The sequence below is a fragment of the Callithrix jacchus genome, chromosome 3 (genome assembly GCF_049354715.1).
Source record: "Callithrix jacchus isolate 240 chromosome 3, calJac240_pri, whole genome shotgun sequence".
Classification (NCBI taxonomy): domain Eukaryota; kingdom Metazoa; phylum Chordata; class Mammalia; order Primates; family Cebidae; genus Callithrix; species Callithrix jacchus.
The window spans coordinates 122,350,530-122,368,104 of NC_133504.1; the positions used below are offsets into that span (position 1 = coordinate 122,350,530).

Genomic DNA, 17,575 nt, shown 5'->3' on the forward strand with positions numbered 1-17,575 from the left:
AAGCATAAAGTATAGATTCAGATTTTCATTCCCACAGTGTTTAGTAACACCACTACAATATCCCATGGAGAAAAACTGGAGAGCCATTTAGGATAGAGATAAATTGGGCGACACGCAAAAGTGTGAGTAGAATATAACTTCAAACAAGCAGTTAAAAAAAAAACCAATCAGCAAAACCCAAGACAGAGAAAAAGCTTTGCTGTAAGAGTAAAATGCCTAAGCTTAATCAAGTGATACATACCCGTCTGTCGATCTTATCACCCTGCAAATTATATATTACAAATTATTCATACATATTACTACTTTAGAAAAGTCTAAATCTGGAAAAATCCCTCAAGTACTTTTTCATAGTCTCTCTATAGACTCAAGCCAATCATTTGGGACAGGATAGTTCTAATGATACTTCTTTTATACAATAAAAAGTTAGAGGACACATTTAAAGGATATATATTTTAGAAGAGAAAGGATAATTTTATAGCACTATGATTACTTAAAAATGGGGAAGACACCACTATCTTTAGTACTTCTTATCATGCATTCATTGTAATTTCAATGTTAAAGTGAAGTCTGTGGTGATGATGATGATGAGACAGTTAATTACTATTTGGCTTTTTAAAAAAACTGTTTTTAACAGATAGTAACGTGAGAATGCCAAGTAATAAATAGGTAAAGAAATAAAATTTGGGGTAGTTTTTTAAATCTCTAAGACATAAGTGATAAAGACAAAGTAAGCTTTCAATTAAAGTAAACCAGTTTTAAATTTTAACTTCCTTTTCACTACAGTTACTTTTTAAGCTTTCATTTATGATTTCCATGGATGGCACTGTTTCTTTAAAAGCTCAAAATGAGGAAAAATTCAACGAGTGTGAAAGAATTAAAAACTAAAGAAGGACACAGCCACATTATTATGGGGAGTGGGTAGGATAACTCTATTGCTAAAGCAATATACAGAACAATTATAGATATAGCTACATTTTTACTCTCCCTGACTCTAAATGTCAGTAATTTTATACTTTTGCTAAAGCATGAACTTGAACTGTTCAATAGCAAGGTGGGTACATGTGGGCAAATCATGTAATAGTAAAGCAACATTTCTAAATGCCTAGCACCTACTCTTCAATAAAGCTTTGTTGTTCTCATTAAGAGTCCAAGACACGCAAAACTTTTTGTTATGTTTTCCTGCATCTTACTAGGTAAATTATATGCACTGGGACTTGAGGATTTAAGAACTTACAAACATTAAGGGATATACTGTATAACTATATGTACAATGGACCACTATTCCATTGTTTCTAGATGATCAATTGCTTTGGGAAGAGAAAGAGGGAAATACACAGCTATGTACTACATTACTCTATTTCTTCCCATAAACTAACTTGAATTCAGTTACTGAGAAGAAAGAGAAAATTACATGCAAAGAACACCGTAGATAATTTAAAAATAAGACCAAACCCTGTATTTTTATCATGATGCGGACCTTATAACTATTTGGCAAAACTATCCCTACAAGAGTACTTATTGCTTTTTCTCCACAAAACTGTTTCTGGTTACAATGACTTAATAAGCAGAATTAGTGTTCTCTGTCCATTTTCATCTGCATCTTCTAAAGACACCCTTAAATCCTTTTATCACTGATATTAAAACGTATAGCCAGAACTTTATCCCCTTAGAGAAGTTTCATGTAAAACTTTACCTGTGAAAGGATATTGGTGCACTGCTGCAGTAAAGAAACTGGAGGGTTGCCAATACTTGTAGCAAGTTGAACCCTAAGCAACTGTTCTTTCTGGGTAGCATTTTCTTGCAAAGCATGGGCAAGGGCCACAGCAGCACACCAGTTTGAAAGTGAATCAGTAGAAAACAATCCTCCACATAATAACTGACCAGCTGAGACTGAATTACCTGTTGCTACAAAGATGGCAGGCAGACAATAAAAATATATTAGATTTTGATGTAAACCAAATTTTAAATAAATTGTTGTTTCCTGTACACATAGTGTGAAATACCATTAAATATAATTATTAAACATGTGTTACTTAGCAGTATTAAATATACTTTCAAAATGGTAAGAGTCTACTTTTCAAAGCAAAATGAACAATGAGAAAGTTATCTTGGAAGAAAAGTAACAGAACAAAGAAATACAAGTTGAGGCTGGGAATGGTGGCTCATGCCTGTAAATCCTAGAACTTTGGAAGGCCAAGGTAGGAGGATCCCTTGAGCCCAGGAGTTGCTGGTGCACTTCTGTAGTCCTAGCTACTCGGGAGGCTAAGGCCTTGATCACTCGAGCCCAGAAGTTTGAGGCTGCAGTGACCTATGATTGCACCACTGCACTCCAACCTGGACAAGAGTGAGATCCTATCTCCAAAAAAAAAAAAAAGGAAAAAAAATGAAAAAGAAACACAGGCGAGTATCCTTATCCAAAAGGTTTAGGACCAGAAGTATTTCAGAAAGAAAATGTGGCATATACACACAATGGGGTACTATTCAGCCATATAAAACAATGAGATCTAGTCATTTACAACAACACAGATAAACCTGGAGATCATTACGATAAGTGAAATAAGCCAGGTACATAAAGACAAACATTTGTTCTCACAAATAAGTGAGAACAAATAAAAATTAGAACTAAATTATTTGCCATCAATGGTAGAAGGTAAAATTTATTTACCTTTATTTGTGGAATCTAAAAATCAAAACAATTGAATTCATGGACAGAGAGATAAGAAAGATGGTTATCAGAGGCAGGGAAGGGTAGTAGGAAGTTAGGGGGAAGGTGGGGATAATGAGTACAAAAATATTGTTAGAAAGAATGAATAAGACATACCACTTGACTGCACAACAGGATGACTCTAATAAAAAATATGTGTATATTTTATTTATTTATTTTTTTGGAGTCTCACTCTGGTTGCCCAGGCTAGAGTACAGTGGTGTGATTTTGGTCGACCTCCCAGGCTCAGGTGATTCTCCCACCTCTGCCTCCCATGTAGCTAGGACTACTGGCGTATGCCACTATGCCTGGCTAAATTTTTTTTTGTAAGACGGACCCTCGCTCTTGTTGCCCAGGCTGGAGTGCATGATCTCGGTTCACTGCAACCTCCGCCTCCCGAATTAAAGCAATTCTCCTACCTTAGTCTCCTGAGTAGTTGGGATTACAGGCACCTGCCACCACTCCTGGCTAATTTTTGTTATTTTTAGTAGAGGTGGGGTTCACCATGTTGGCCAGGCTGGTCTTGAACTCCTAGACTCAAGCGATCTGCCTGCCTTGGCCTCTCAAAGTGCTGGAATTACAGGTGTAAGCCACCACACCTGGCTTATGTGTACATTTTAAAATTACTAAATGAGTGCAATTAGATTGTTTGAAACACAAAAGTTAAATGTTTGAAGGAATGTTAAAAAAAAAAAGCATTTCAGATTTCAGATTTGGGATACTCGTATTATAATACTTTAGGCATCAAACTGATGATGGTAACATTCTAAAAAATTATTACCTTAATTAAAAACAACATTTCTAAAACAAACTTAAGGAACTATAACTTTTGATCATTCTACTACATCAGGGTCTTATTTTCACTAATGGTCAGTAATTTTTTCATGGTAATAAATTTATCAAAAAAATTTTTTTAGTAAATATAATTAAACAGACTTAAATTCTAACAAAAACCTTCGATGTATGTAATTAAAATGATTTTTATTGATGTTTCCAATTACCTTTACAAAATTGCTCTTAAAGTTTAAAGTTAACAAAGGTAAATATTTTAAAACTTTATCTTAGGTAAGATGAAATATTTAAAGAACCCATAAAAAGGGTAATGGCTCTAACCTATACTAGAACAACAGACTGAAAAGTTAAACGTGATCTAATGGTAAAATTCATCCTTTTAAAAATATTTTTATTTTTGAGACAGAATCTTGCTCTGTTGTCTAGGCTGGAGTGCAGTGGCACAATCTCAGCTCACTGCAACCTCTGCCTCCTGGATTCAAGCGATTCTGCCTCAGCCTCCTTACAGGTGCCTGCCACCATGTGCAGCTGAGTTTTGTATTTTTAGTGGAAATGGGGTTTCCCCATGTTGGCTAGGCTGTATTGAATTCCTGGCCTTAGGGGATCCGCCCACCTTAGCCTCCCAGTGCTGGGATTATAGGCATGAGCCACAGCACCTGGCAAAATTTATCTTTAGAATGACAATTATAATTAACAGTAGATTCTGTTACTGGCATCTATACATGCTAAGTTTTGGAGTGAGTACTTTATGTAATGTAATGCACGTAACTGCATTAATCCTCACAATGTTCCTAATGGGGTATTATCCCCACATATAGATAAGTATTATTATACCCCCATAACTCAGTAAGACTCAAGTTAAAAAGTTATATGGCAAAAGTTATACAGCAAAAGTGAAAATTCTGCAATGCAAACTCTAGTCTGACTCCACAGCCTGTTGTCTAAATTTACCTGCAGGCCTTAGAATTCAGTTGTTTTTATTCCCTTCTCCTAAGCATGCAAAGTGTTTTAGGTTAAAACATACAAACAAAGATTCAATTAAAAGTCTGAAAGACAATGATTTGCTTTTTCAAATAAAAATTAGAACTAAATTATTTACCATCAATGGTAGAAGGTAACAGTGTCGACACGATTTCTCCTTGTCCTTTTTGGTTTTTATACAAGAAACACTGGAAACAATAGAGAACAGCACAGCGCAAAACAAATGGCTGCCTTTCATTAACCATGGACATGAGAAGTACTACAATTGCCGGTCTGTTGCATTTAAAAAGAAAAGAACAAAATGAAACATTGCAACCCAAGTATATAAGTCAGTAAGTAGTCATTTTTGTTGACTGAAGAATCATAACCAGAATACCAGCAAGTTAATTAAGTATTTCCATCTCTATTTCACAGAAAACTTTAGCTAACAGAAGTGAAGTGACTGCTTGCTTAAGGCATATAGCTAGGATGTGGAAGATGTGACATTTGAATCTAAGTATCTAAATTCCAAAGACTACCAACTCTTTTAAAATACCAAAATATTATTTATCTTATCAGATAATTTCTAGTTTCAAAACACACAACTGAACTTCTTTAAAAAGAGTAAGATGTGTATATGAAAAAAAAAATGTGTATATGAAACACATTAACAACCCAAAGTTTTTACTTCCTCAGAGTAATCTCAGTATTTCCCTTTTTCTACCTTGGTGGGTTTGAAGGTGCATTTACAGATGCAAAGTAGTCCTGGTTTACTTGGCAGCCTCGAATAACTTCTGACACAGTATTTATGGTCTGTTAAGGGGAGAAAAGAAAAAGAACATTTAGAGAAATTAAGTCAAGTAGGAAAATCTCTTTTCAATGGAAAAAAATGTCATATCCCACTTTTAAAGTGCCAAAATTTAGGCAAAAACAAAAAAAAATCAATGACAGCATTATAATCTTGTAGCACTTGCTGAAGATAAAATTTTAGAGCTTATAAGCATGGATCTCCAATAAAAATAACACGACATGCATTTTAAATCTCAGAAACTATAATAGTATTCTCTATAAAATACCTATTTTCATAAAAACAGAAAAAGGGCCAGGCGTGGCGGATCACACCTGTAATCCCAGCACTTTGGGAGTCTAAGGTGGGCAAGACCACGAGGTCAGGTCATCAAGACCATCCTGGCCAACATGGTGAAACCCTGTCTCTACTACAAATACAAAATTAGCTGGGTGTGTTGGCACGTGTCTGTAACCCGTAATTTGGGAGGCTAAGGCAGGAGAATTGCTTGAATCCGGGAGGTGGAGGTTGCAGTGAACCGAGATCACACCACGGCACTCTGGTCTGGGTGACAGAGTGAGACTCTGTCTCAATATAACAACAACAACAACAACACAGAAAAGAGAAAACTATCAAAGAATGTGAAAAACATCCTCAGAACTGAAGGATGTGTGTTTCTAGCTGAAAGTGCCCAGTGAATTATAAAAATAACTGGGGAACAAGGGAGTGGGGAAAAGGTCCACAGGAAAGCACATCATCAGTAAATTTCAGAAAACCATCTCTAAAGTTTCTAGAGAAAAAGATTACAAAACAAAAAAAAGAGCAGAATTATAATGGCTTCAAACTTCCTAAACAACAACACTGGAATGATGTTCTAAAACCTGAGTGTTGGTGATTTCCAACCCTGAGTTCCATATCTAGCCAAACATAAAAGTCTGAAAGTAGAAAAATGACATTTTTCAGATATGAAAGAGCTAAAAATAAAAAAAATTATCTTGTCATTTACTGTTTTTTTTTTTTTTTTTTTTTAATTAAAAAAAATAATGGCAGGATGCAGTGGCTCACACCTGTAATCCCAGCACTCTGGGAGGCTGAGGCAGGCAGACCACCTGAGGTCAGGAGTTCGAGGCCACCTGGCCAATGTGGTGGAACCTCATCTCTAATAAAAATACAAAAAATTAGATAGGCCTGGTGGCAGACTCCTGTAATCCCATCTACTTGGGAGACTGAGGCAGGAGAATTCCTCAAACTCGGAAGGCAGAGGTTGCAGTTAGCTGAGATCATGCCACTGTACTCCAGCCTGGGTGAAAAGAGCGAAACACTGTCTCAAAAAAAAAAAAAAAAAAAACCCCCCAAAAAACCAACCAACTAACCAAGAAACAAAAAAACAACAAAAAAAGAAAATTAAGAAAAGTAAAATAATGAACCAAGGGATAGAGGAAAAAGATATAGGATCTAGGCCAGGAGCATTGGCTCACATTTGCAATCGCAACACTTTGGGAGGCCAAGATGGGTGGATCATTTGGGGTCAGGGGCCAAGATGGGTGGATCATTTGAGGTCAGGAGTTCGAGACCAGCTTGGCTAACATAATGAGACCCTGTCTCTACTAAAATTATAAAAATTAGCCAGGTGTGGTGGCGAGCACCTGTAATCCCAGCTACTTGGGAGGCTGAGGTGGGAGAATCGCTTGAACTCAGGTGGTGGAAGTTGCAGTGAGCCGAGATCATGCCACTGCACTCTATGCCGGGCAACAGAGTGAGACTCTGTACAAAAAAAAAAAAAAAAAAAAGATATGAGATCCAGATAACCAAGGAATCTAAGTCAGGAGAGAAGTAAAGGAAATCCTAGGAGGATGGCAAAAGAAAGACTCAAGACAAGAGACATGGGGCAGAATTAAAACTCAGACCGGAGTAGGAGAATGGAAGCTGTGCAGATGGCCTGAGGTGGGGAGTGAAGTATGAAGCATATGATTATTGAGCATATATACCTATGCATATATAGAGTAACAGTAAAATGAAGAACACAATTAGGACTCATGGATGAGAAAAATATGTATTTAAAAAAGGATATAGGGCTCTATTTGGCTTAGCAGGAATGGTTATCAGTACCACTGTAAAAACATATGCCCCGACTACTGATTTAAATATAAATTCCATAAAATAATTATGGGGCAACATGAGGAAGTAAAGTAGGACTTACAGTAAGGCCAAGTGAGGCTGAAGGCAGTTATTTTTGTTATAAAACTTTTATTATTATTTGTACTTTTAATATTTCATGTGTTAATTTGAGAAAAATTAAAAAAAATTAAATAAACCTGTTCTTCAAACTAACTTCTTTTTCTTATAAGTAAGCAACAGAAAATACCACACATTAGGGGAAAATAATTTACTATTCAATGAATCTACCAGTTGAGTAAGACTAAGTCAATTTGTTCTCAAAATAAAAACATAAATCATACTGTGTACTCCTGCTGAATATAATAAAATTAAGGAGAGATCTTTATAGATGGATCTACAAAGCTTTAACATGATTATTTATATACTATAAAACTTGAGGGATGAGTATATCTTTTGGAATCAATACTTTTATCATTATGTGAATTATATTTTAGTAAGATCATTAAAAAATTTAACCTAAAAACATGTTTTTCCTTAAAAAAAAATTGTTTTTCCTTCAGCAAATATCTAATTCTTCCTAGGATTCAGGATTTCAACTTCCGCAGAGTTGCCTTTGACTTTATTTGCTTTACCTCAGTCAGGATATCAGCAGGAACTCCAGTAGCCATTAGGATAGTACAAAGCTGCTGCAATAACCCACACTGGAACATAGCCTTCTGGCAGCTACTGGTAGCACCAGGAGGGTTGGTGGGAGATACCAGTACACGAACAAGCTGTGAAAGAAAGAGAAAACAAAACTTCTCTTTTAAAGATTGAAAAGCTTGAGGCAAATCTGTTTTATGTAAACTCTGAAGTACTCCCTTACTTGCTTGGCCATATTTAGGTGCTCTTTCTTTTGTGCTCCCACGGCCATAGTTCTGTTATAGTAATATTACATTATGCTACTTACTTAACGTTGTCTTCTTCAGGTGATTGTGAACTCCCAGAGAGAAACTGCGTTGGTCATTTTTGTTTCCCAAACAAGCATAGTACTTGTAACAGTGCATATTTAATAAGTAAATGAATGCATAAGTTGCAGAGTGGCAGATTACTTATCAAAGTTAATAATTAACTACCTAATAAGAGAGCAGGTCTGAAAACAGAATGACTTGATGTGTGATAAACTTCCCCTAAACTGGAATTATTTAAAGAAAGGCTAAAACCAACAACTGGAGACATGAAATCGGCTGTATTGATTGCTAATGCCAATTAAATCCCTATGATTCTATGATTACTTGGACTGTAAACATGAAATTTCAGAAACATGAAAAAAGTCATCTCAAATAACTACTTAAGATAGTTATGTCTCCAAAGTCACTTAACATGTATCTCACATTTAAAACTAGAGTTATGTGTATATATAGGTACAAAATCTTGTAAATCAAGATCAAATGAGGGTATTTATGATAATACTTTGTTAACATCAAAGTGCTATATAAATGTTAACCATTATTTTTATAAGAGAGATACAGAAGTAATCAATGATTTAAGAGAGTAGACTAAAACACTTTTATTAGTATAGCCAGCAAATATTATTATCTATGGGTTAAGTCCACTAAGAAAGGGGATTTTTTTTGTGAGGGAGGAGCTAAATACTAAAAAAAAAAAAAAAGTTTTTGAAAAGTGCTATTTTTATTGTTGTTGAATAAAATGGTGACCAGAAATCACTAGAATTAGAGAAAAACTTCAACCAGTAGTTAAGCCAGTGAATATGACAAAATAGATTTAGATGTTTCCATGTCTGGCTTAACAAACATCTTCAGAGCGTTCATTAATAAACTGATGCCACTAAAAAGAAGGTCAGAATTACATTGGTTCCTGTCCTTGGACTTTTCTAGTGAGATTTCTGGTGCTTTTTCCTCCCTTAATTTATTTCCCTACTACCCTTACTACTTCTTTTCCTTCTTTTTTTTTGAATATTTAAAACAAATACTAGGCAATGTCAATTCTATCATAAATAATTCTGTATGCATCTCCAAATAATATTTTTGAAAACATAATAATCATACCATTATTACATCTGACAAAATCAAGAGTAATTTTCAACTAACATCTAATAGCAGTTGGGTATCTTTACTAATGATGTAAATAAAGAAAAAGGGAATACTTGAGGATAAAAAAGAGAAAATCTAATAGCAACACATAAATATATGAAATATTCACAAGGAATGAACTTGTGTTGTTCTAGAGAGCAAGAGTAGAGTAAATTTACAGGTGTCATGTTAAGACAGATTATGACAATATATAGATTAAGTTTCTAGTAATTAAAACTAACCTACAATGAGAAGGATTATCTCTTAAGGTTATAAGCTTTCTGGGATCCATTGGCAATATCTGCCCAATAAAATGGCATAGAAGAGATTCCTGAAGGGATAAAAGGTAGACTAGTCATAAAACGATAATTTTATAAAAAATTAAAATATTTTATAACTAAACATCTCTTCAAAAGATGTTTTCCCGAAATTTAGTCTGCAAAATTTGAAAACTCTGCAAGCAGATCAATTTCCATTTTTAGCAGCTCAGAATGTAATCATGATAATAACTGTGATGATGAATAGTTCCCATACAGAATGTGTATGTCCAAACAGAGAAAACAATAATGCATTTTTATTTGGTGTATAATAGAGAACTTAAAATACAAGCAACACTAAATAAAGTTATAAATAAAGTATTACAACAGGTTCTAACAGAATAGCAGAAGGTAACTCCTGGCCTGTAAAGTCATGAGTACATCTACTATTCTGTATTTTAGGTGGAGAAAATATTAAAATGAATTAAACTCAGTTCCTTTGCTTTGGGGTTTATGGTCTTTAAGATGAGAAAAAAGCTTTACTAAGCTACACAAAGCTAGTTTATTCACTTTTTAAAAGTAAAGAATACTTAAATCAACTTGTCATATAACTAGAATACTGTATTTTCCTGTTTACATGCTGTAATCTGAGAATTTTTTTGGTAAGGTTTTTCTTTCTTTTTTTTTTTTGAGATAGGGTCTCATCTGTTGCCCAGGCTGGTGTGCAGTGGCGTGATGATGATTCAATGCAGCCTCAACCTCCTGGGCTTTGATCCTCCCACCTCAGCCTCCTGAGTAATTGGGACTACAGGTGCACACCATCACACCTGACTGATTTTTGTATTTTTTGTTGACCATGTTGCTCAGGCTGGTCTCGAACTCTGAGCTCAAGTAATCCCCACCTGCCTCGGGCTCCCCACGTGCTGGGATCACAGGTGTGAGTCATTGCACCTGGCTTACTTTACTTTCTAAAGAGTAACACTTCCTTCAGAATAATTATTTACATAGTACCCTAAACCATAAAACATGGGTAGCCTCCTCAAACAACTTAAATTTTCACTGTTTGACAGGAAATACATGCTTTTGAACATCATCAGATTCTCTCACCCTCTCTAATCAAATTTTGAAAACTACTTTTCTAGAGGAATTTTCTTCTCTTTGAAAGGATCACTGTCAAAATTCTTACCACATTTTTGTCTAAGGATAGTATACCTGTAGCATTAGATGTAGATTGGTCACTTTCTGTGCAGACCAGCCAGAATTTTCATCTCCAACTTCAAACCACGGTTTCATACGTTGAATATATGAGCCTTCTTTAAAAAAATTTTGATTGGAGTTGTTGTTTTTTAACAAGTTTTGGAGCAAAAGCAAACAATCTTCAACTACTATACCTGGAGAAATAATATAAAACACAAGTGTTAAGGCTGGTAACACCTGATACAAAACTCCCAAACATTTTTAAAAAGATAAGTCTCCATGCTCAGCATCTCTTCAATATGGTGAGGCAGATAGTCTGTTCTGGCTCCTGAGAGCCACAAGCCATAATTTGCATGTTCTTTCTCAGGTACCCCAAAAATCTCTTGAATTCTACATCAAGTATCCAGTCGCCTTAGTAACTCATCATTTATCTTCAAATTCCAGCTTAAACATCATTTTTTCAGGAATGATTACCAACACTACAGGACTAGGTTAGCGTCACTAGCTACATGCTCTTACAGTAGCCTGATCCTTTTATTATTAGGTAGTGTTTGTCTTCTCCACTAGATCATAATTCATAAGCACTTGTGAACTGCCCATTTACCTCTGTATCTTCAGCAGAGACAGAGACATGACATCATATATACATACAGTACTTAACTATTAAACATTTGTTTAATGACTCAACCATATCTTATTTTATCTCTAAGAAGTTCTTAACATTATCTGTCTCCTCCTTGAATCTTCTGTAGGTTTCTAAAACACTACTCTCTCCTGATTTTCCTTACAGCTCTACAGGTGCTCAATCTTTCATTGTTTCTGTCCTCCATGGTTTTATCCTTTTTCTTCTTTGCTTACAACATATACTCTCTAGGGCAGTTTCATCCACATTACAGCTTTTACTATTGTCACAGTGAAAACTCTCCAACTGATCTCTACTTTACCCAGTACTATAATAGATTAACTAATGACCTCCATTTCTTCTGATAAACATATTGACTGATGCAGGATGCTAGTAATTTCATCTGGTACATCCACACTTTTGCTCCTACTAGTTGAGGTGTACATTGACAAAAATCCATTACTTTAAAAATAATGACATTATTTTTTAGAGCAGTTTTAGGCTTACAGAAAAAGTAAGCACAAATGGTTTCTCTACACAGACATTTACTTATTGGTTCCAGACTTCTGCAATAAAGCAAGTATCACAATAAAGTGAGCCCCACGAATTTTTTGGTTTCATAGTGTATACAAAAGTTATGTTTACACTATAATGTTAATTTATTAGGTATGCAATATGTCAAAAAAAAAAAACCATGCCTTAATTTAAAAATATTTCATTGCTAAAAAATGCTAATGACCACCTGAGTCTTCAGTGAGTCATTTTACTAACAGTAGAAATTCTTTCAAAATTGGAGTCAATTCTCTCAAACCCTGACACTGCTTTATCAACTAAGATGATGTAACATTCTAAATCTTTTGTTGTCATTTCACCAATGTTCACACATCTTCACCAGGAGTAGATTCCACCTCAAGAAACCACTTTCTTTGTTCATCCATAAGTAATAACCCCTCATCTGTTAAAGTTTGATCATGAGCTTGCACTTCTAATTCTCTTATTATTTATACTACATCTTCAGTTGCTTCTTCCACTAAAGTCTTAAACTCCTCCAAGTCATCCATGAGGGTTAGAATCAACTTCTTCCAAACTCCTGTAAATGTTGGTATCTTGACTTCCAATGAATTACAAATGTCCTTTATGGCATCTATAATGGTAAATCCTTTCCAGAAGGTTTTCAATTTACTTTGCCCAGATCCATCAGAGCAATCACTATCTATGACAGCTATAGCCTTATGAAATGTATTTCTTAAATATTAAGACTTGAAAGTCAAAATTGCTGGGTACAGTAGTTCACACATGTAATCCCAGCACCTTGGGAGGCTGAGGCAGATGGATCACTTGAGGTCAGGAGTTCGAGGCCAGCCTGGCCAACATGGTAAAACCCTGTCTCTATTAAATTACAAAAATTAACCAGGCATGGTGGTGCAGCCTGTAACCTCAGTACTTGGGAGGCTAAGGTACGAGAATCTCTTGATCCTGGCAGGCAGTTCTGCAGTCATACTTATTTCTAATCTCAACAACAACCTGTCTAATATCTAGACCACTCAATTTGTTGGCTTCATCTTTGGCAATAATCCTCTCTTACTAAAACCTATTTTTGTGGCTCAAGTATTTTCAACACATTTGTTGATGCCTTTCTCCCCACTTTTAGAAATCCTCTTCTGGCCTTATTTCCTCCCCTTATCTAGCTTAGATTATAGAGATCTTCATTTCTTCCATTCTGCAGGTAATATGCTATGTTCTTTTGGCTCATTATCTTTTCATAGCACCTTCCCAGAAAACGCCCAACCCTTTGAAAAACTGTGAGGTTTTTTTTCTATATCTGCATCTAGGCAGCTGAGTCCTGCTAGGGAAGAAGAAATTAAATATTCAAGTAGTTGGTACTGTTGTAAAATCATGGTAAATACCCTTAATGGGGCCTTTATCTTTTTTTTTTTTTTTTAGACAGAGTTTCACTCTGTCACCCAGGCTGGAGTACAGCAATGTGATCTCAGCTCACTGCAACCTCTACCTCCTGGGTTCAAGTGCTTCTCAGCCTCCCAAGTAGCTGGGATCAGAGGTGTTTACCACCAAGCCCAGCTAATTTTTTTATTTTTAGTAGAGACGAGGTTTTGCCATGTTGGCCTGACAGTGATCCACCCACCTCGGCCTCCCAAAGTGCTGGGATTACAGGCACTTATCACTTTGAAAATCTTCCTAATTATAACAGTTAACTAGCTCTCCTATTCTCCAAAAGACTATTTCTAACCTTTCCCATTAATTTTTAATGTGTCCTCCCTATTCACTCAGGATATAACTCTGCCTTCAACTCAGCTCCCTATCACCAAATCTGCAAAAGGACATGCAAAATAATCTATGGCTTCAGAAAAATAGAAGAAACATAGCAATGCAGTATTTGAAGACTGATAGGTAAGATTTTCCAAATGAGGAAAGACACCAACCTAGATTGCAGAAGCCTAACGAACATGAAACAGGATAAAGAGAATCCATACTCAACATGCTATAGTGAAAGAAAAACAAAGAATATAAATAAGAGTCTTCGTATCTCCCTCCAACTGTATTCCCTAGACCCTAACAATTTAGTGAGTACAAAAGGAATGTCTGCAAATAATTTCTTCATACTATACCTCCATCACTGCTCCCCTCCTCTGTAATAATATCCAGTAGTCTCTCAAAAGCATTTTCAAAAGCAACGATTTTCTGGATTGCACCATTGCTTCTTGTTAGTGCCTGCAGTAGTAAGACGCCCTATAGAGAAGAAAGAGAATGTTTAGTGGAGTACAACATTTATGAGACATTTTAAAATTACTTTAAAAATCACAGAATTTTAGAACTGACAGGAATTTTGCAAGCCCAACTCCTTTACTTTGTATGTAAGGAAAACAACAACAGAGTAGTTAAGCAATTTGTCTCGCTAAGGTTATAAACCTCAAAGAGACAGAGACTAGACTAGAATCCTCGTCTGAAAATTTCTAATTTAGCTATCTTTCAATTTTATGATATAAATACACAACAATTCCTTCATATTCATTAACCACTACATAGCTTTTGTTGTGGTTTAAGAAGAGTTGAATATGAATATATCTGTCTCAGGAATGCCACTGTACCTGCTTCACAACAGTAATAATGAAAACGCTGCAATTCAGTAATATAAATCAACGAATGCAACCACATTCTAGCAGAGAAAGTTCAGAAATTCTTGCAAACATCTGGCCCCCAAGCCCCCAAAACTTGATTCTAAGTCAAAAGAGAAAAGGAAGATGAAAATTGATGCTTTATGAATGGCATGTCCGACACAAGATAACGCAAAGCAGCTTCTGCCTCTGATGTCCAGTTTTTCTCAGCTCCTGGTAAGCTGAATATAGTTTACATATTTTATAATCTCTTTATCATTCAAGAAAAACTGTTACCCATTTTTGCTTACTGTGGTATCAAACAAGCAATTTATGAGCCCCTATGTATTCAACAATAGCATGATGGTAAAAGAGACAACAAATATTTTATGAAAAAAAAGTGGCTGGGTGTGGTGGCTCACACCTGTAATCCCAGCACTTTGGGAGGCCAAGGTGGGCGGATCACGAGGTCGGGAGTTCGAGACCAGCCTGGCCAATATGGTGAAACCCCATCTCTACGAAAAACACAAAAATTAGCCAGACATGGTGGTGCACGCCTGTAGTCCCAGCTACTCGGGAGGCTGAGGCAGGACAATCACTTGAACCCGGGAGGTGGAGCTTGCAGTGAGCATAGATCATGCCACTGCACTCCTGCCTGGGTGACAGAGCGAGATTCCGTATATTAAATAACAAAACAAAACAAAACACATCTAGTCCTCTCCTGAGAAAACCTGAATTTGAAAGAAAAAAAAAGGAAAAAGAAAAAAAAGCATAGATATTATTCCAGAAGAAGAGGAACAGCAAATTAGTAGTAAAAAGTCTCACAGAGGCCAACTAGCTTATATTCTCAGTATTGAGAATGTAAGTCATATAAGACAAAAAATGCCCATGGCTTTATTGGGCTTATTCCACTCATTTTCCTGTCAACTTTCAACATTAAGATGAGAAAAAATGGTGAAAACAGTTATTTTTGGATGTCAAATTCTCCCACTTAAACTTGAGTTTAATTACTAACAAAGGGAAAAAGAAATACAGTGGAGAAAACATGTAGGCTCTCAGTTAGATAAAGTGGGTTTAATAACTGGTTGCCCCCCAAAAGGAAAAACTGGAATAAATGAATCCTCTTTTGGAACATAAACAAACAAAAACTGCCCAAACACTGCCTGTTCCCCAAAAACTAATGAAATTAAAAAAGAAACTGGTTACCCTACTAACTAGTTGTGCCAACTTTAAGCAAATCACATGAATGTATAGTATACTCATGTAATATCTTTGTCACAGAGTTTTTATAAAAGACTAAAGGAGATAAAATAACTTCTATAGAACCTGCTGGCTTTTAAGGTCTTAGTATATTTTAGTTTTTTTTCTCCTTATCCTCTTGAATAGGTGTATTGAAATTAAAAAAATACGGTTATGAAACACATAAAAACCAATAATCTAAACATTACAACAAAAACAGAACTTAACCTCTAATCATAAAATAAAAACCAATATAAATAGACACTTACTTGTCTGTCTCAAAAAAAAAGTGGAACGTGGAGGAAAAAAGGTTAGGAACAGAATAAAAAGGTAAACAGTTAAAGGAAAACAGATTTCAGAATTAATGCAGTTATTACTAGTATTATTTTGAGACAGAATTACTCTCTTGTTGCCCAGGGTGGAGTGCAATGGCACGCACGGTCTCAGCTCACTGCAACCTCACCTCCCAGATTCAAGTGATTCTCCTGCCTCAGTCTCCCAAGTAGCTGGGATTACAGGTGCCCACCACTATACCCAGCTAATTTTTTGGTATTTTCAGTAGAGATGGAATTCACCATGTTGGCCAGGCTGGTCTCAAACTCCTAACCTCAGTGGGATCATAGGCGTGAGCCACCATGCCCAGCCTAATGCAGTTATATTTTTTTAAAAGGAGAAGTTTTATATCTAAAAATGAAAATAAGTGGAGATATAATTTCTTTATGATTTACCTGACTTTAACTGTGGGTCATGAAAAGAACAGAAGTGTTAAAAATACACAGTCAGATGTTAGTCAAGGAAAGATACCCCAAATTTCCAACAGATAGATGCCTTTTTAAATAAGACAATTCTTAAAACATGACATTTAAATACTAAAGAATAAAAAAGCCCTTCTCATAAGTTACATACTATATTAATTTCACTACCTATAATACTGAATTGATATACATACTACAAAATTTTAAGTACAACAAATTTTAAAACTGTCTCCACAGACTAGGAGTTAAGAATGCTTCACTGTTGTTTCTGCTTTGCCATTAACCAGTTGTGAAGCTAAGAGCAATCCAAGTTACATTTATTAAAACTTAGGATGAAAAAGTCACAGGGCTAATACCATAAATAAAAAGATGAGTAAGGCATGGCTAACAAAGAACACTTAACTTAACTTGGTTTCTGTGGGTCTTGGGCATTTCACTATAAATAATGGAGATTTAATTAGCTGGATATGATCTCCAGAATTTAATTTTTCTCATTGCTATTTTTATCAAGTTGTAGGTAACAATAGAGAAAAATGCTTAAGCAACAAAACATCTAGCATCAATACAAAATATTCAAACTTATATACAAATATATATAAAATAAATCAGAATGAAAAATAACTCCAGAGCAAATCAGTCTCTATGATTAACAAGGCAATCCTTAGAAATACATACTCAATCAAATAAAGGTGAGGATTCCAAACATAATGCATTGTTGGGTTTACACAGTTCAACGTCTGGAGTTATCTCCTCTAACCTTTAAGAGGAAAAGGAAATTCTGAAGGTAGAGTTTGGTATCAAATACAATCTTTCAGCAGATAGTGTAAGAAATCCTAAATTAATGGAAGAAATAAATTTGAATGGCAAAATGGTTTATCTAAGCCACAATACTGGATAGCCAGGAAAGAATGAAACAATGTGGCCTTGTATACACCTTTAAAAGGTCACTATTCTGTCCA

The 17,575-nt window shown here is 35.4% G+C and overlaps 1 protein-coding gene across 12 annotated transcripts in view; it reads right to left on the reverse strand.

The window, feature by feature from the left end:
* Positions 1-17,575, reverse strand: part of USO1 (USO1 vesicle transport factor) — an 86,605-nt gene that overhangs the window by 18,310 nt on the left and 50,720 nt on the right. For 6 of the 12 annotated variants that reach the window (XM_078367061.1, XM_008993166.5, XM_078367062.1 and 3 more), the window contains 7 exons: positions 14,137-14,257; positions 10,903-11,081; positions 7,994-8,134; positions 5,181-5,269; positions 4,596-4,750; positions 1,694-1,905; positions 242-262 (listed from right to left, as the gene is read on the reverse strand). In XM_078367061.1, coding sequence (XP_078223187.1) covers positions 242-262; positions 1,694-1,905; positions 4,596-4,750; positions 5,181-5,269; positions 7,994-8,134; positions 10,903-11,081; positions 14,137-14,257 — 918 coding nt within the window. The remainder of the gene's footprint in view (positions 1-241; positions 263-1,693; positions 1,906-4,595; positions 4,751-5,180; positions 5,270-7,993; positions 8,135-10,902; positions 11,082-14,136; positions 14,258-17,575) is intronic. The other 6 variants (XM_078367065.1, XM_003732483.6, XM_078367067.1 and 3 more) reach the window with 1 other exon arrangement.